Source organism: Gymnoscopelus braueri (genome assembly GCF_963280865.1).
Source record: "Gymnoscopelus braueri genome assembly, chromosome: 17".
Lineage (NCBI taxonomy): Eukaryota > Metazoa > Chordata > Actinopteri > Myctophiformes > Myctophidae > Gymnoscopelus > Gymnoscopelus braueri.
In genome coordinates, this window is record NC_137617.1 from 25,763,064 (window position 1) to 25,783,840 (window position 20,777).

Consider the following 20,777-nt stretch of genomic DNA (forward strand, 5'->3'; position numbering starts at 1 on the left):
CTGTGCCCACTGTGAAACTCCCTTCAATAGTGTGATATGTTGAACTACGCAGCTCTTCTTTATTAAACGTTTATTTTTAGATGGACTAGCACCACCCTAAATGTCTGAGTTACTGTGCCCCCTCAACACCTCTACTGTACTGTAGTCATGTACTGCAGATTCTCTGACCAGATGCTTCTATGGTCCCGTGAACCTGGTAGAAGCAAAAGGGTGATGTTTCTCTTTCTCTTGCTGCCCCAAAACTACACTTTTAGATCAAGACACAAAACATACCTTTTTTTCCTGGCCTTTCAACCCTTTTAAACCTTTCTCCATGTCATGCATGCTCCTTTCTATATTTTGTTCTTTGCAAAATGTCATATTGGTTGTATTTTATGCAGCTTTAACTCTCATGTTTTAACCTTCTGTTAAAGGCACTTTGGTCAACTCTGGTTGTTATTAAAAGTGCTTTATGTATCAAATTGACTTGACTTCTTTAGACGCTGAACAAAAGTGAGAGAACTTAAAAGAGAACTTAAAAGAAAGTAAGAGATGAGGGAAGTCAAGCATTCAAGTGTACCACGGAATGTGTTCGTCTTACAAGGTTATGTATAAGACGAACATAATTTTCGTTGGTCTTTAAACATGAGCTCCAGTCGATTTCCAGTGCAGTATTCTTAAATAATTTGCTAATGTCCTGAAAGAAACACAGTGGCCTGGGGGATCGTGATGTTCATTTCTTTCAAGAAAACTCTGGAGTATGGGCAACTGTATTGTAGACAAATTAAAATAAGTAACACTCTAGTCTAAAAGGGAGGATTACGTCGTAATTCAGCGGCTCGTTAAGATGGATATTCTTACAGTGAAAGGGTGGGTCGAAACCGTCAATGGCTAAACATAGTCTTTGGAGCCCTTTACTGTAGCTGGCCATTAAGATAGGTTGTGTGTGTGTGTGTGTGTGTGTGTGTGTGTGTGTGTGTGTGTGTGTGTGTGCTTTCATCAGTGACACCGCACCCCCCCCCTCCCGCCGTCGTCTCTAATGGAATCTGAATTATGTAATGTATGTAACTTCAGTTATGTTCACTATCCATTTTGACGTCCACCAATAGAAGGGGAGGAAATAGCTCCTGACATATATATATCAACACACACACGCATACGCGCACACACAAACACACACACACACACACACACACACACACACACACACACACACACACACGATGTGTTTTTGCAGCTGCTTTTCATTGCTCGCCATTGAATTCATGCATGTGGACATACTGCACCAAACAATATGCTGAAATCATGGCTGATGATGAAATGAGTGAGGAATGTGGCATTCCGGTGAAAAACGAGCCCCACTGCAGCCCATCAGGCCTCTCCAGCCATTGTTTCAACTCCATGGAACAGTTTGTTTTTCCCGTCTGCCATCGCTGCTTTGTTTCCCCCCCGCAATACCGTATCACTGCCAAACCACTTAACAAAATAAAATTTACACAAATCTATATTCAAAGGGATCAATAATGAATGAAAAGTGTAAGGAGTTGAACTTGAACCCCAGCATCCATATTCATGGGGGCAACATTAGCCAAAAATAGTAAATCTAGATTGGATCATTTTGGCGTAGATTTGGTTACCCATTTTGGGCGGGAACCCCTACTTGTAACTATATCTTTAAAGACGGGAACCCCTTTTTGGGTTCTTGTTGCTATTTACAATATATAGCAACATACATTTGTTGTAATATTTGAATACATTTTTGAAGTTTTTCAGAAAACTCAGGAAGGTCAGGATTTAGAAAGCGTTCTTAGAATCGGCCTCAGGTCTAAATGGGTTAAGACAGAAAAAAAAAAGCGGTCCATGTAGAGAGACAACTCAGGTTCAGTTTACTAAGCCTAGAGGGTTTTAAGTGGTCAATGTCCTATATTTTGTTACTTTAGGAAACCAAATATATTAATTTACTTCTATATTATTATTATCAACATCATTATTACTGCTATTACTACTACTACGACGGCAACAACACCGATAATACTAATACTACTACGAATAATGCTCCTTCCTGATGCTTGTTTCTACTAAATAAAGACATGTTCATGCTGCTGGTCCGTTGGTGCTGATGTCTTTGTTCCTGCAGATCTCACATCATCATCAGTGAGCTGCAGCCGGCAGCCAAGGTGATGGATATTTAAATGATGGTGCACCATCTGTGACCTGATATCACACACACACACACGCGCGCACACACGCACACACGCACACACACACACACACACACACACACACACACACACACACACACACACACACACACACACACACACACACACACACACACACACACACACACACACACACACACACACACACACACACACACTACTCACAACCCCAGAGGGGTGATGGACCATATGTGAGATTGTGCAATAGACTTTGCCTTTGTGTACTTTGATGTTTACATGCGCATACATGTGTATTCATGTGTGTGTGTGTGTGCTCACTTTCTGCTCTGGTTCATTCAGCTTTTGCGGGGCTATAAATAGAACGATGAGTTATTTCTGTGTGTGTGTGTGTGTGTGTGTGTGTGTGTGTGTGTGTGTGTGTGTGTGTGTGTGTGTGTGTGTGTGTGTGTGTGTGTGTGTGTGTGTGTGTGTGTGTGTGTGTGGTCCTGACCTGATAATGTTTCGTCCTGAGGGTCCTCTTCTGCTGTCCTCCAAAGAGAGCATAATGATGTAGTGTGTTCCTTTGCGCAGTATAATGTGTGTTTGTGTGTGACCATAGCCTTGTCTCATCTTGTGTACCCTAAACATTCAGACACTTAAATCCTGACCTAGATACTTCGCTGACCAAGGTTCCTCAGGTCTCCATACTAGACCCACTCTTTTTTTCCCTCTACACCAAAGCTCAACGTGCTGCATTGTAAGCTTGTAGATCCCAACCCCCCTTTTACCCTACAACAGCCAATCTAGTTTTCCACACAATTATTCACCCTACAGTAGCTTAGTAATACGAGGGATCGTTAGCTCACGTCCTACAGTAGACCAGTGGTTCTCAACCTTATCTGGATCAGGGCCCACTTGAAAATCTCCAAAGCGTTCGTGGCCCACCCATCTGACCACTTCTAGCTGCCGCGGTTAAGTGGTCAGATGGGTGGGCTGCGTGCATTTTCAGATCATGATTTGAATGATCAATCAATCGATTGTGTTCGGGCTTGGATCAATTGATCAATTGGTATACACAGAAAAAATGCCATGACATGATCTTTATATATATATATATATTGGTGTTATATTATCATTAAAATCGTATTGTTTTGACAATTATTTGGGTGCCCACGGCCCACCAGTGGTCCCCGGACCACAGGTGTCCTAGATAGAGATATTTCCATGAACCTAAACCGGATAGAGCCTGACTTGGCTTTTAGTTTTGCATACGGTCTGGTTGAAAATGTTCACAGTGTTTGCAGTTTGCACTGATTCGAGGACATCATTTTAATTGTCTACACTGTGGGCGCTGAATCTATGTTGGGATCAAATGGTGCAGGAGGTGATTATAATGCGCTGTGCCCTCTTTAGCTTAAGGTTCACGCTGCCAAATTGTGCGAGTGTGCATGTGCGCGTGTTTGTTTCATGGTGTCAATCCAGATAGAACGAAAATGTGACACTGGCATGGGGAATTTTCTTGTTGCAAGAAACCATCTCACAGCAATTATTAATGGTGGAAGTCAATGTGTTGGATGCGACATTATTGTATAGTAGGATTGCATGTGTGATAGGACATAGCACAGGCAAGAATGGGTTCTCTCTGTGTGTGTGTGTGTGTGTGTGTGTGTGTGTGTGTGTGTGTGTGTGTGTGTGTGTGTGTGTGTGTGTGTGTGTGTGTGTGTGTGTGTGTGTGTGTGTGTGTGTGTGTGTGTGTGTGTGTGTGTGTGTGTGTGTGTGTGTGTGTGTGTGTGTGTGTGTGTGTTTGCACTATAGAGAGCATGGTGGGTGGTGGGTTTAAATCCAGTGGATTAAGGTTGTTGTGTAATGGTGTGTGCCTACTGTATGCTATGTGAGATTGACGTGTGCTGTCTGTAGGGATAACATATGTACATTTTAGGGTTATAGCAGGGTTATATAAAACACTGAAACGGGTAGATTGTCCAGTGCGTTAATGCAGTGGAATCAGAACTCAGAGATTCGGACAGGACTCAGGAGATGTAACGTTCTGAGGAAAGAATGAAGAGAGTGAGTCAGAAAGAGAGAGAGAAAAGACAAAAAGAGAGACTTTAATATTAAAATGATTCTAAAATACACACTAAATTATGTCACATACGGAATTGAAATCAAAACACCATTCTACCATTCCAAATAACAGAATTGACATTTCCAAATATACAGTATTGCTTTGGGATAAAAAATGTCATCTACTCTCAAAAAGAGAATAGCTGGCATGAATATCTCACAATAACATTAACGTAGTGTAGAAGAGAAGTGGTAAACCTCTGAAATATCATGACAGCCGTTGCTTTTTAACCACTTGAACCTTGGCATCCCTATTCTGGGTGGAACATTCGCCAAAAATAGCAGATCTACAAGCACACAATGCGCCGTGCTTGTACAATGGCACAATTTGGACAACAAGATTTGGTGTAGAGGGGGAAAAAGAGCGGATCAAGTACAGAGCCAACTCAGGTCAGGTTTACTAAGTATTGAGGGTTTAAGTGGTTAAGGTCAAAATGATGTTTTCTGAGGTATGTTTGTTTGAAAGTCTTTCAGTTGTCTTGAGCTCCAGTAAGAACAAGGTCATTATTCTAGTCCAGAGATGGGTACTGTGTGTACGATGGTGACTTGGCCCGCTATAGTGAGGCTGATACAAACTGAGTGTCCTATAAAAGCCCAACATCTCTCAGAGCAGCAGCCACAGAGAAATGATTGACTCAATGAATCAGTGCGATGACGACCTATCCCTGGAGGAAAGTTAACCGCATGACCCGTCCCTATTCTGGGCATGTCGTTATAGGTGAACATTCGCCGAAAATAGGTGAACATTCGGTGCAAGTAGTTGACCTCCAGGCTCAAAATGCAACGCAATTTTTAGATTGTCTATTTCTGCGAACTCAACTGACTTACAACAAAGTATGTTGGGTTTATGTGGTTAAAACATGACTGGACCCTCGTCTGACTGCTCTTTCTGTGATTGTGTGTATACATATACTGTGTGTGTGAGTGTGTGTTGTGTATACATATGTATGTATGTGTAAGTATATATGTACACGTATATAGGCCTACACATATGTACGCATACAGTATGTATCATTGTAGAAGCCTCATACTGTATGTCCAAAACTGTAACTTTTCAGCATTCAAAAGCAAAAATAGTCAATCTGCAAGTCACATCGCAACGTGTTTTCAGCTTGTAGATCTGATACTTTTGTGTGACACTGTAATATGACGAAGTAGGGCATTAATATACGAAAGATATGGAGATAAGAGGTTTCTGCCCAGAAACGACAACGATATGTAAAAAACAATGTCAGATATCGTTGTAGTGGGGAGAGAGAGGCAGACAGGTCATAGGAAGGTGGTATATATATTACATGTAATCATATATAAAGAATGCTCAATGTGTGTGAATGCAGTCAGTGTATGCACTGTAGTTTCTCCTATCTTTGTATGTACATATTTGTCTTGGCCTGGTAAGACCTCCATGTGCACTTCATCCTAATCCATCCATGCCCCTTTGTGACCCTAGCAAACAAACAGAAAATTTGTCAGCCAGCAGTCTGAGGCCCTCTAGTGGCCAGTTCACCCCACACCACAGCCTGTCCATCGTCATGCTGAAAGGGATTTAGGTGGATTAGATATTTAGGGAAATCTCTCTTGTGGTGCTGTAAATAGACAGATGGCGTGAACCCCGAAACACACACACACACACACGCACACACACACACACACACACACACACACACACACACACACACACACACACACACACACACACACACACACACACACACACACACACCGTGCCAGTGCAAAAACAAGAGGACACTGACAGATGTTTGTTGTACTATACAGTGAGTTTTCTGTCTAAATGACATCTCCGCCATTTTGAAAAGAGAGACACCTACAAATGCCAAAACCTAAAGATACTCTCAAAAGCTTAGTAAGTTATTATTATTATTTATTATATATATTTTTAAAACTTTTTACCCCTTTTTCTCCCCAATTTAGTCGTTATGCCAATTATTTCCTCCCCACACACATTTGAGTGTCACTCTTGTTGTATCCTACTGATCCCACCGGGAGGATGTAGAGCCATCGCCCTACTCCTCCCACCCAACACTCCCTGTTGACAGGTACTGCCCCAGCCTGTAGGGATACGTGCAGTGATAGCATAGATATCACTGCAAGTAAGGTTAAGTGTTTTGCTCATGGACACTTCGCTGGGGCCTGGGAATTGAACCAGGCACCTTCTGTTTCCCAGGAGGCCTCTCTACCATCATAGATTGGAGGGTGGGTGTAATTGCACAGGAGGAGGTGGAGGTGAAGCAGCTGATGAGCAGATCATGGTACACGACATGCTGGGAGAGGGATTGATGTTGACAACGGGAGGGGGGAATGGTTGGGGGACGTGTTGGGATCCCCCCCCCCCCGCCTAAGATGAAGCCCCTTTCAGGACAAGGCCAGATTAGTGCCTCCGCTACACACACACGCACATCGCACACACACACACACGCACATCGCACACACACACACACACACACACACACACACACAGACACACAGACACACAGACACACACACACACAGACACACAGACACACAGACACACACACACACACACACACACACACACACACACACACACACACACACACACACACACACACACACACACACACACACACACACACACACACACACACATCCTACAGATTCCACCTCCCTATCACCATCACTTTCCAATTCCAACGCCATGTCTAGATTAAATTTCACCAGCCATGCTTTCATTGGGGCATCAGGGATTTAGGATAAAGACCCCTGCGGTGCCATTGTGTCCTGCTTATCGGTGTCACGATATCTGGACAGAGGTGTGATATTTTCTAAGGAAACGACGGGCCCCTTTGTTTAGGGATATTTTCATATCGACCCCTCATTTCTTTTGATTGAGAACCTGATTCCAAGAAATCTCTTCCATTCCATGGAAACGCACAGACAAAGAAAGATGCATTTTTGATTTGAAAAGCCGACAACACTTTCAAATACCCGTCAAGTGTTACATTAACTCTGAAAGTAAAAATTAGCCATTATAGGTCCGTTTTTACTTTTTACACTTTCAGTGTAAACGTTATCAAATCAATTACCACTGATATTACTGAAGAGGTGCTTAAGTTATAAGTATGATTTCAAACTGTTCCCTAATGGGAATGAAACATCATTTACCGTTAATACTGGATATGATTATACTATACCTTGTGGAACTTTGACTTTTATTTAGACCAACAAATGATACACTTTCTTTTATACTGTAGTAGGTTACAACTATTGATAAAAAAAATTAGCAGTTTTTTCTTTCTTTTTTTAATTAAACAAATAATGGAGGAGTCTGTATTTTATCATTTGATTTATTACAAAATTAATTTACTTGAACATTTTCAAAATGATTATTTACATCCAACTAAATCGGTTTAATCTGACTACCAATTTAAGGCTTATATATTTTATACTTCGTCGTATGTCTGTGTCACACGCAAATTTCACCTACAATAACATGCCCAAAATAGGGACACCAAATTGAGAGTGGGTAGTACACAACAGTACTAAAAAAAATGAGTCACTACTTGTTTCTCCTGATTTTGAGTAGAGATAGTAGTTATCTCTTCATCTGCACTATGATAGAATATTGCAACGCCAAGTGACATGACCTGACATAAAGTGATGTACTAGTGAGGACTCTTTACTCTTCATTCAAATGTCACTTCCAACAAGATGATGTTAGTTGACGTGAGCTACCAGGGCTTACATAATAGCATTTAGCCATTCTACTCAATCTACTTGCTGGTGATTGCACAATGATGATTGCATGTCAGAGCAAACGATTGTTGCTATTGGACAAAAAAAGTAATGATTTTATAATATTAAAATATAACAGAATTCTCAAAGCAAAAGACTCACAAAACTCACAGACTATGTAAATAATCTGTGTTCATTATCATTAAAATAATATTCTCATGAAAGGTTCTATTTGCAAACAGATCTACTTCCAAGGACACATTGGCTACCATGTGGACATGAGCTTAGGGCCTTTTGATAGGATGACAGCCTCAAGTCCAACTCCCTGAAAAGACTGGTCTGTTGTGTAGATTTATTTATTTCATTACAAGAAATCTCTGGACAGGAAGCAATTTCATTAGGAGGACACTGTCTGCGTGGGGCGTGGACTTGGTGAAAGAAGAAACCCATGATCAGCTTTGGATGCTGTGTGCGCGTGCGCGTGTGTGTGTGTGTGTGAGTGTGTGTGTGTGTGTGTGTGTGTGTGTGTGTGTGTGTGTGTGTGTGTGTGTGTGTGTGTGTGTGTGTGTGTGTGTGTGTGTGTGTGTGTGTGTGTGTGTGCACACGTGCGTGCACGTGTAAACTGAAGCCAGGCCAGCAGAGGGTGTATAAGAGTGAACTAGAATATCTCAGCCTTTCTCTCCCTTTTTTCTCCCCAATGGTGTTATTCACTGCTATTACATAATGAGTGACTCAGTTTGTAGTGTGTGTGTGTGTGTGTGAGTGTACTCCCTCCTGTGGCCCGAGGGGACTGTCGGCTAACATCAGCATCGAGGCTGCGTCTCGCTCCAGTGACCACGAGCCACGCACACGCTCTACAGCCGCCGCAGGGCAGGCCTCACCATTCTCCCACAGAATACTTTAAGCCTAAGTTTTACTTGGCTGTGCACCGTGCCTCGCACCGAAAATAGCAGATCTACGAGCTCACAACGCGTCACAGCACCACGCGTTATGAGCTTGTAGATCGGCTATATCCGTTGCAAGACACTGACTCATGACAAAGTAGGCTATATATGAGTTGTTACAGAATTCAGGTACACAGAAAAACACACAGCAGGCTATAGACTGACAAAAAGTGAAACACTGAGTTTACAGATAAACAAATAATAAAAACATGGTATGCCAGTGTTGTAACAAAAATAAGATAGCGGCTTAATTTTTTCTGCTGATGTAAAGTTGACTTGGCATCTAAACTGGACTGCACTACTGTGTTTTGTGTGGACAACTGGACATCCCTGCTCTTGAAAGACAGACAGACAGTCTACATAACTGATGAGCAGTTTGAAATATAAATATATTAACAAGGTTTGACAACAGGGAATTGACACAATGTCACACTAATACAGTACAGATATATGGTAGGAAACAAATTATGTAGATAAATATGTGTGTGTGTGTGTGTGTGTGTGTGTGTGTGTGTGTGTGTGTGTTTGCGTGTATATATATATATCTCCTCCTATAATTCCACAAACCTCTGGTGAGACCAAAATCTGGTGAGACCAAAATTGTTCTGCCCGGTTCTCCTCAGTGGCTGGAGCTATTGATCTGAAATTGCACACAGCCATTGACCACATTACCATGTGCACGGAACTGTGAAGCCCGTTTTTTTGATTTCCCCAACTGTCAACTGTTTATTCGCATTTTTATGTAAAAGAATGTCACCATGGTTACGGCTGCCCAGCTATGGGATGAATGGCTCCCGGGTTGCCAGATCATGTGCGCATATCCCCCCATGGATGCGTCAACCGGGTATGGACTAGTATATATAAATTATGGGGGGGGAATATGGTTCTCCTATGCACAGAGTTTTGGAGTTCCTAGTCATCTATGCACGGAATTGCCGTTTGTCAATCCGTGCTATTTCACCGTGTTTGCGGGGCGATTGGGTTGGTTTCATAGTAAGCTCCACTCTGAGATCTGTCAGCAGCCAATGAGAGCGTGAGTGACATGGGGTCGCGGCTGCACACAGGCAGCGCCGCTCCACTCTGAGATCTGTCAGCAGCCAATGAGAGCGTGAGTGACATGGGGGCGCGGCTGCACACAGGCAGTGCCACAGACAGACGGAGACACACACAACCCGAGCACGGTTTCATAGTAAGCTCCACTTGGGCGGAGGCGCGCCTCCTTCCGCATTCGCAACAAGTTTTTGAAGGCCTGCAGATGATCTTTCGACATCTCATGACATCGACTGTTATTATCCTGTTCAGTGAAATGTGCATTTTTTTTACTTCACAGCACTCTGTCTGCTATATCGAAATCTGTGACCGCCCCTCCAGAGCATGGGATATTATCCCAGTAAAAATGTTTTAAAAAAAGTAATTAATTATTCTTTTCAGAATGACTACCAAGTCAAGGCAGACAGATCTGTCATACTGTAGGCTACTGTGCATAAAGTGTCACTACATTAACACAATATCTGTGATAATTGCAAACACGAATATAGTGGACATTATGCAACAGTTTACTGAGACCATTTCAAATGTACACAATAGTTAGCAGTCAAATCAATGGTGTGAGATGCTCAACTAGTAGACCACTGTCTAATAGACATGTCCATATCCATTCAATTGATCTGTGTGCCTAGTGAAATTGGGGCACATTTCAAACGGCAGCAACTATCTATCTAATGATTTTACATTATAGCCACTCTAGCCATTACAAGTAGTTTAACACTATAGGCTACAATGAAAGTATTTACAAAGACCAAAGAACTGCTACTCGCTTTTAAGTACAAGGTAGCCAAAAATGATAGCAAACTCTACACATGGAGGTAGGAAAAGGAATACATTATATAAATATATATAAAACACTAACTGTAGCTTAAAATATGATGGTTGTAACAAATATGAAGTATATAAAACATGTATTGAGAATACAGTATGTGCAAGTCTGTAGTACATGTAGCCTAAAGGTAAAAGTGTTTTAACTAAAATACAGTATACATTAAAAACTGGACATTTTATGACAGGACAGTAGTAACTGGACAGTTTATGAATGCCTGTTATGCTTTGAACCTTGGATATTGCCACCATGCTTACCTATGAAATGCTAGAATGCACACATGCACTGTACTGTAATTGTATCAGTTTTTTTTGTTTTACTTATTTTGTTTTATGCATCCTAATGTCATTGTATAATTGTGTTTCCTTTACTTGGTGTTCTGTGTAAAGCACATTGAATTGCCTTGTTGTTGAAATGTGCTATACAAATAAAATTGCCTTGCACATTGTTTTCACTTGCTCAATGAGGAATAAATGTAAAAGCAAAGTTTCTTTCAAGGAACTTTTCTGGCATCTGAAGATGTCTGTCTTCCCTTTAGGACAGTAGAGAGACATGAAACTGGATCTCCATCCAGAATTGAACCAAGGACGTTGCAATAATATGGTCGATCTGTACCAGTGTGCCCTGTAGGCTACTTTGTCAGTCTTTGTATGAAATCTCTGCAAAATTGATACATTTCCAAAGAAATCCATGGTGATTGATGCATCAAGTGAAAATAACAACAGCAGCAAACCCCCTGAAACAAAGAAAAGAGATGGTCCATATTGTCCTCGAGTCTGTGTCCAATTAGTCTACTGGTGTAGTCCTGTAGTCAGTGAATAGAGATGGTCCTTGTGTCCCCGACTCTGTGTCATCTCTGTAATGCAGTTTACTGGTAGCTACAGTACAGTAGCAGTGGGACAGCTAGCTTTCAGAGTCAAGTAGTAGCCCTACAGTATGTCTGTCTTGTACATGCAATAAAACATGTTATTGGTCAGCTGGCAGTGAACAGAGTTTAATTAACTTAAAAGACCTAACTAAAAAAGAGAAATAGTCCACATGACATATATAAACCGAAGGAAAACTGTATGATAGGTTAATACGACTCTTTCTGTGAGTCAATGGTGTAGCTGTTAAATATAGATAGATTGTATAGATAGGATATATAGATATCCTAGAGATAGATAGATAGATAGACCTACAGCATATATACTACATGGACATTTTCCTGGCCTTTGAGCAGTCCAGATGGGAAACAATTAAAGTGTTAAAAATGATGGCAGTCAAATTGCTCAGCATTTGCACTTTCCACTGCCGAGCTTTAATTACAGTGTCCGTTTTATGAACGTGAAGCTGGTGAACAGTGTTCATTCATCATAACTCTTTGATATGAACATGTAAATGATGACTGCGGTGGGGCTGGGCTGCAGCTGCAGCCCCTCTCTCTCTCTCTCTCTCTCTCTCATCATGCATCATTACTACGCCCATCCTAGCGTGGGCGGGGCGTCACCTTTGTTGTACTCTAGGCGGGCTCACTGATGCTGCTGCCTGCAGCGTTGCCAGGTCTGCTTATTATAAGCGACTTTGGGGCTTATTTTTCTGTAATGTTGCCTGTGAATATTGTTGCGGCACTTTGGTTTTTTTTGTGGGCTAAGTTTTGGCTTGTTTCCAAATGTTTTGAGTTGTTTAAACCAGTGGTTCTCAAACAGTACGTTTCATGTCAAGTTAAAGGACCCCCAAATGAATGTCTGTTTGTCCACGGACCCCCATCTGAAATTATCATTTGTGCCAGGGACCCCCGTACCAGATTTGTGTGGTTGTTAAAATATTCCACATTTAGCAAAATAACAGATCTACAACTACAAGCTCACAATGCGTCGCATCTCATGTGGCCACATCTTTTGGGGCTTGTTTTCATAGACCCAGTTGCTTGTGCCTCTCGCAAAACCTGGCAACATTGGATGACTGTAGAACGGCTGGGAGGGGAGCAGAGTGCGACTGGTGCTCCGCAATGTTGTTGACAGTACAATAATTGGAGAGTTTTTTTTATTTTTTATTTTTTTTAAATTATTTTTATTTGGTAACTTATCACGCAGCACAGACTTTGAGGGAAAACGCTCCGAACTGTCCAATGAATGGAGTTGCTTTTTGCCTTGTTGGAATTCCTCCCCACTCTGACGCCGAAGTAAGTGCGCTCCCGTCCCATAAGTATTTCACTGCTATCTATGAATTATGAAATGACATTCATTTATTTATTTGAGATGTTATAAGAGGACACAAACACTTGTCACCCTTTACAATGGGCATTTCTCGGACATTCGCCTGGCTTTGGACCATTCTCAACCCTCCCTAACCTCTCCAAGTGGAAATATACACAATATCGATTTACTGAAATCCATTTTAATATCGGTACGTTCGCAGACTTCGCACGTGTTTGCTGTATAGAACTTGATTAACCTAATAGCCTATGTTGGTGTACTGTAGAACAAGCATGGAGGAGTGTCTCTTGCAGAGTCGTGGGACATTGTTGTTTTGGTTTGGTTCTCATGCACTTGACCGTGTCCTACGCCCCCCGTGTCCCCCCCCAAGAGAATGCAAGCTGTAGCTGGTCTATTGAAATACATAATGTAAAACATGAATAAGTAATTAGCTGAAGAAGTGCAGTTTTGTTTGAGAGAGAAGGAGAGCCTAGGCCTACGACATCCAACTGAAGAATGGGACACCCATCAAATAGCTGTAACTAAATTATGTAAATTATGACTGTCAAATCTAACTTGTTATAAACATAGTTTTTTTTTGTGTGAGCCCACTTTTACAAGTGGATCATCAACTCGTTTTCGATCTCCTCACTGCAAGCATTCTGCAAATAACTGTGTGATTCCCCAGTGACTTAAGGGAATGTGCCACATATCTTTGCTGTGACAGTTTACACCCCCATAGCAGAAATGCAGCACGGTTGGCTGGGTGGGCAGAAAGACAATAAGAAATTGGGTTCGAATGCCTGCATTTCCATATGCCAGCCCACATATTATGCAGAGTCAATGACAGAAGACACATTGTAACTGTTATATTCTCTTCTCACAGTGTGCACTGTGCAGAAAACTGAAGTTTAATTCCAAACTCATTTGAAACTAGAAAAAGTGCTCCTCGAAGCTCAGGTTTCCGCCAGGTCAGGTAGGTTATTGTGGGCCAGCAATGTTCGGAATTCGCCAATCAGGATGGAATATGAAAAATAGGACGGATCCGTCTTGATCACTTGACTACAGTTATAGTATGTACCGATTTGCGTGGAATTTGGATAAAATCTGAAGAAGTAATATAAAAAAAAATGTTTTACATAAGTTGGCCTCCTGGTGGCGCTATAAATGGCAGATGTGAAAAATGCAGGGCAAAGGTTTGTGTAGTGGGAATGTGCGTGCAAAATTTCACGGAAATCGCACGTTGTGTTCATGATTTGAAGCATTTTGTTCAAAACAAAGCACTCCTGCAAACTTTGGAAGCCAATCTTTGCCAATCGGGATGGAATATGAAAAATCTGAATGACCCATTTCGTTTAATGACTATTGAGATACTCTGTAACGATTTGCGTGATGTTTGGACAAAATCTGTAGGGAGTACTGTCAAAAAATGTGTTGATCACAAATCGGTCTCCTGGTGGCGCTATGACAGGCCCATGTGAAACATTTGGGGCAGAGGTTCAGTTCTGGCATCCAGGGAGTGTGTGTGCACAGTTTCGCTGCGATCAAGCCAATGGTGCCGGAGATTAGCTGTCCACAGACAGAACCACTTGGACGGACGGACGGACAGACAGACAGACTGACAGACAGGGTGCAAAACATAGTCTCGGCCATGCCTTTCGACCTGGCGGAGACAATTATACTTTGACAATATCTGCTTGCTTTTTAACGGATGCAACCGAACTACTAATCTTACAAATGTAACACCCAGCATTATCTAACTTTTCCTTACCAATACAATAGCCTATGGGATGGGACTATGGGAATGGGGCGGCAGTGGCTGGCAACCGCGAGGTTTCCAGTTCGATCCCGGGCTCCCCCAGAGTTAGTGTCGAAGTGTCCTTGAGCAAGACGCTGAACCCCTAATTGCTCCCGATTAGCCGGTTGGCGCCTTGCATGGTTTCCTCCGCCATCGGTGTGTGTGAATGGGTGAATGTAATGCACAATCTATGTAAAGCACTTTGGATAAAGGCGCTATATAAATGCACCATTTACCATTTACAATAACTGTTATAGCCCACTTAACATTAGGGTTGTGGCCCGGGTAGATCAATGATATGAAATTGATAACCGCCTATTTTAGTGCAGTTCACATTCAGTGTATCCGGTGATTAGGCCTGACCATTTGGCAGCCAGACAGTTATATTGATTTACATGGCTGTCAGTAAGTACTAATTGTTACGGTTAGTTTATTATAATGCACGTATGGCTTTGGTTTATTTTTCAGAACTATTGGTAAAAATGAATGACACTTTGATTTAACATTTAAAGGCAAACTATCATCTGTAAGTGGACAGTTACAGGTACAGTTCAGTCCTTTTGCCCTCAAGCAACTGTGCTCCAAGGCTGGTTCAAGCTTGAGCAGGAGATATGAAAACTCAAAACAAATGCTGTGTTGTAACTTGTGGCAAAGACAATAAATTATGTGTACACTTCAATGACAACTCTGCAATGCAACACAATAGTGTGTCCTCCTGGAAGTTGAAATAATAATCTTTATTGTCCCCGAAGAGATATTTGTCTTCACAGTCTGTTCAAAAGCAACAACAAAAAACAACACATAGCCATGTGGCACAAAACAACATATCACACAACACAACACCAAGACAATACATGAGGTCCCCACGATACACAGAAAACCTTACTATCGATGGGGCAGTTTGTTTAATGCTGCAATGGCTGAGGGGATAAAACTCTTGCTATAACGAACCTTTATAGCAAGAAAAGGTTGCTATAAAGGATGCGATCTTCGCCCAGATGGCATGAGTTCGAAGTAGCGATACAGGGCATGATCAGTGTCATTTGTTATTGTAAATAGCCTTCGATTAACTACAAATATTATCTGTCTCCATATTCCTCCCATCAGAATATGCGTGCTTAGTCAAGTACACCTCTTGTTTTAAAACTGATTCATACTAGTTGTGTTTCATGTTGCACAACGAAAATATCCGATCTACAAGCTTGTAGAACTGCTATTTTTGGTGTACAACACAGCGCACAATTAAGTATAAATCAGGCATTATCTATCTGTCCAATCTCAGACCTCCAGCATGTGCTGAGCTTGGTTTCCTTTCATGTGAACACAGGGCGTTACAGTTGCATCTCTGTAAGATAGCCTATGGGCCTACAGCACTGCTGGTAAATGCATGAATTTACCAGCCATTTTTACTGTGTTACCAGCAAACTATGTTTTCAGTATACAGTAGCCTGGTTGCCTGCTCATACAGCTGATAGAATGTACCATCAACATCAAGTCATTTTTATTGTCCATTCATAAGGTAATATCTGCAAGCTCCAAGAATTAGCTTAAAAATCCAACCAACAGTGGTAAATATTACATTGAGATATATTTTTCACCTGACTTCTTCCTTGATTTACGATGTTTCCATGACATCTTACATTATACAGTGACGTTTCCAAATTCAGTGGTGTTTCCCAAGACATTGAGCCATCAGTCAGATGCTGAGCGGTGCTGAACCCACTGACAGGTACTGACCCTCAGCACTGAGTGTTTACACTGGTGCCATGCTGAGTGATAGACATGAGGCAGGTTTGCCAGCCAGAAGCTGTGGTCAGCACCATAAGCTGTTTCCAAGCTGGCACATAACTTGACTATATGTACTCATGAGAAATGCCCTTGTCCTGGAAAGCTAGACTGGCAGAGTGTGTTGTTGGTTCTGTTTAGTTTTATTGATTGAATACTTTATTAGTCAGAAATGTAAAACCGCACGTGGTACAGTAAGACGTTAAAGCTAAAAGGATAACACAAAAACGTGTTTCCATTGTGGTCCTATGTATTCAATTCATCAACATAGCATACAAAATTAACACAATAATACATACAGTATCATCAACAAATACAAACACTATACGTACAAAAGAGATGGGAAAATGACATTCACCTCCCCTTTTGGTCTCCTGATTTGGTGTTTTGTCAGGCCAATTTTGAAAGAAACCAATGTTACATATCTTTTAATGGCTGGTGTCAGGGCATTCCACATTTTGGTGGCAGAACAGTAGAATGAGAACTTTGCCATGTTTGTTCTAAATTTGGGTGGTGCCAGATCATGGTCGCTCCCTCTAGTGTTGTGGCTGTGGGTGTCACTCACTTTGGAGAAGTAGTTTGACATGTATGAGGGTATTGAGGGCACTGAATGCTGAGTGGTCAGGTATGATTTTGTTTGGTTTGCTTAATGAGATTTGGATAGAGTGAGGAAAGGCTGAGAATACAACAATTGTGTCTTATGTGTCTTGGTATGCTCTGGTTCTGCACTGTCTATGATGGTGTTTTGGTGTGTAACCTTCATTTTGAAGTGCACTCATGCTTCATGGTCAGTCTTCACATAGTGCACTTAATTGAAAATTTCCCATTGATAACAGCATCAGATATTGTAGTGAGGAAGCTGACTTGATTTTCTAGCATTAGAACATCTCTACCTTGGTTACATCCTGATGTCCAACTATTATCCAGGTAATGGATAATGTTAATGCTATTGTTTAACAAAGGTAATGGATCACGTTAGTTCAGTAAACAAATTGAAGACTTCAGTAACAAGTCTCTTTACAACTTGGGTCAACAAGCACATAATTCATAACAAGCTGTGACAAGCTATTATAGGTTTGCCTAGAGGTTGCATGCATGAGTTAGGATGTATCCTTGTACAAACTGTACAACATTTACTAGAAAGGGGCGCTCAGTGGAGCACAAAACTAAAGCCAGGAGGCAGGCCCCTACCTCCCTCCAGCATTGTATCATCAGTGCGCATGTGTGCGGCTTGTTTTGATGTTGTCGCACTCGACACGTCAACTGCCTCTGTGATTTATATCGGGGCTGAAGTGCATGTTATTTGATGATGGAAATATTTACATCGACTCACCCCCCCAACAAACGAATCTTATTCGCCATTTGTTAATGCTATTCTGTGGTCACCAGACTCGTCACTCTGTCTGGTTTACTGGTTAGCAACACTAGCAGCTAGCGTTGCTTGGCATGGATTACGGCCACATGAGGTATCCGTGGGGAAAAATGGCATTTCCACGACATACAGTACGATTCAATGTTTCACATTTGTATGGTCAGTAGTGAAAGCGCTATTGAGGTATGCCCTATGGAGGCCCTGCAAAATGTAATTCAAGTTTTGGGTTGATTGGTTTTGCGTTGATGATATGATGTTTTTACAACATAGCTCTGTAGGAGGAGAAATGGGTTGTATGTCTGTTAGTTTGTTTAATAGAACAATACATACTGTAAAGCGAGCTGTTATAGCGCCTGATTTGATAGACAGACAGACAGACAGACAGACGCACGCACACAGGTGAAAACATTATTTCCAGCCCTGCCTTCAGCCTAGTGGAAATAAAAAACAATTGGCTTTGCTTCAGAGCAAAGCAGCAAAGGGTCGCGAACAACATACCAGCACGTCTCCCATCATCTCCCCATCAACCCCATCTGTTCAAAAGCTTTTTAGTGTACCATTGGCATGTATGACCTCTTACCCCTTGGCAAAAAGACCCGCTCAAGTGGAAGTGTGTGCATATGTAGGCCTATTTTGGGGGTGGGGATGGGGTGGTGAATGCTTAATGAGCGTCGTAAACCAAATTGGCGTGGAGCGGATGGGACTGATTGTTGTGGCGGTGGTGTTTTCTGTTTTTTTCCCTCAGTACAACAGGGACACAGGAATGAGAAGCTTGTTTGCCTCTGTTCTGTACGGTGAAAGGGGGCTAGTAGTTGGGGGGGGTTGGGGTACAGGCCGAGACTTGCTGTGAAATGCAGACGTGACAATGAGGCTCTGTGAAGCTGCAGTGTTTGTGTGTGTGTGTGTGTGTGTGTCTGTGTGTGTGTGTGTGTGTGTGTGTGTGTGTGTGTGTGTGTGTGTGTGAGAAGGGAATGAGGTGGGTGGATGTTGTGTGGGTCAAGGTTGAAAGGTTAGCCCAGGGGGCCTGATACTCCCTTGTTTAACACACTGATAGCTGTTGGTTACCACCTCAGTCTGTTGGGGAAAGGTGCATGTTTGTGTCAGTGTGACTGTGTACATGAGAGAGAGAGAGGGAGAGAGAGATTTACTTATCAAACACTAGTCTATTCTTCCTGCAGCAGGTGGGCTGCACAGGAATGTGTCAATGAAAGAGAGTGATGTTGATTACGGCTCAGCAATGGAATGGTGTGTGTGCGTGCGTGTGTGCGTGTGCGTGCACACACTAAAGAGAAAAAGAGCTGTCAGATATAAAAACGAGAGGATTGAAAGTGGGGGGACACTGAGGGGAGAAATTCTGGTAAACGAGTGTGAGCTGGATAGAAAGTGATAGATGAAACAGTGGAAGATAATAAAACAAGATGAAAGCTGGAGAAAGTGAAAAGAGAAAAGAGTGGAGGCAGTGGACGTGGGGCATCAGGTGCATTCAACAAAGTCTGTTCACTGCTACTATTGCCTGTCTCTTCTAATGTGCGTGTGTGCGACTGTGTGTGTGTGTGTGTGTGTGTGTGAGTGAGCGTGCGCGCCTTTGTGGTTGGCTGGGTGCGGTGCCCCCTTTTACCCCTGTGATCCAGAAAGCTCCATCAAAATCTATCTCTCTGGGAGGGTGAGGGGCATCTTGCCCCATCTGGACACCCAGCTGCTGCCCAGTGCTTTTGGGATCAAGTACTGTGGCACGACCCCAACCCCCACTGTCCTCCCTCCATATGTTCTGGGGACTGCTCTGTCTCTGTGCAGCGCTTACCTGTTCATTATTTAGCTAGCCTATTAGCTCAGAGTGTGGTGCTGGTAATGCCAAGGTCTGGGGCCAAAATTGTGTGTTTAGAAACAATATACATTTGAGCAAGTCGCACTGCAGCACCTAACTGCTCTCGATAAGCAGGTTGGTTTTAATACATATATTGTAGAAATGCATGCCCTACCCGGTTATACAATAACCGTGGTGCCCGTGTCTGTCTGTCCCTTTAATTCCCATATATGGAGTTCAGTGTCAGGCATGGCCAAATATGGAGTCCAGACCAGTCTATGATGTCAGTAATATGACCCTTTCTGTGTGGAGTTTGCATGTTCTCCCCGTGTCCCCTAGGGTAGGTACCCTCACAAAAACATGCAGTAATCCTGGTCACTATACTGCCTCCCCCTGGCCAGCCGGGGCGCCTGATGGAGGGGAAAGGAACTGGTTGGAATAACGTGTTCCTTCCATGCGCTACGTCCAACCAGGGAAACTCCCCTGTCAGGTGACAAGAAGGTCAGTTGGCTCTCATGCATTGAAGGAGGCATGAGCTCGGCCCTGGCCTCCCTAGGTTGGCAGAGGGAGTGTAGTGCCCAGGATTACATAGAGATTGGCACTGGGTGTAAAAAATATGGTTACAAAATCGTGGGATAAAAATAAAATAAAGTAATACCCTGACGAAGGCTAGCCGTTTGTTCTTTGTAAAGGCATATGGATAAAAAAAAAACAAAAAAAACTCATTGGTCTTGCCACTCTGAGTTCGACCATTCACTTGATTACCAAATGTCAGTAAAAGAAATCAGTAAAAAAAAAAAATTCATAAAGATGGATTTGGAAATATATTTCCTTTCCTCTCCCAAGAAAAACCTATTTGTAGATGTTTTCCTCTTGGGTGTACATGGGCAACAAGGAGTCAAGAAGTCATAAGATAAGGACAATATGTTGGTATATATACAGTAAAATCCTCAGTTTTATTTTATCCATTTGTACCCTCTGAGTTAAATTAACACTCAGGAGTTTACTGTGACTAGCCGGAACTCTTGAATCGCTGCCCTCC

General features: G+C 42.3%; 1 protein-coding gene across 8 annotated transcripts in view; it reads left to right on the forward strand.

Annotated features, from left to right (window-relative positions):
* Positions 1-20,777, forward strand: part of LOC308105508 (rho GTPase-activating protein 23-like) — a 63,078-nt gene that overhangs the window by 4,077 nt on the left and 38,224 nt on the right. For 6 of the 8 annotated variants that reach the window (XM_080456273.1, XM_080456277.1, XM_080456280.1 and 3 more), the window contains exon 1: positions 12,828-12,963. The exons of the other annotated variants lie outside the window; for them this stretch is intronic. In XM_080456273.1, the coding sequence (XP_080312399.1) occupies positions 12,910-12,963 (54 nt within the window). In that variant the 5' untranslated portion in view covers positions 12,828-12,909. Of the gene's footprint in view, positions 1-12,827; positions 12,964-20,777 lie in introns of those variants that run through there. 8 annotated transcript variants of the gene reach the window in all.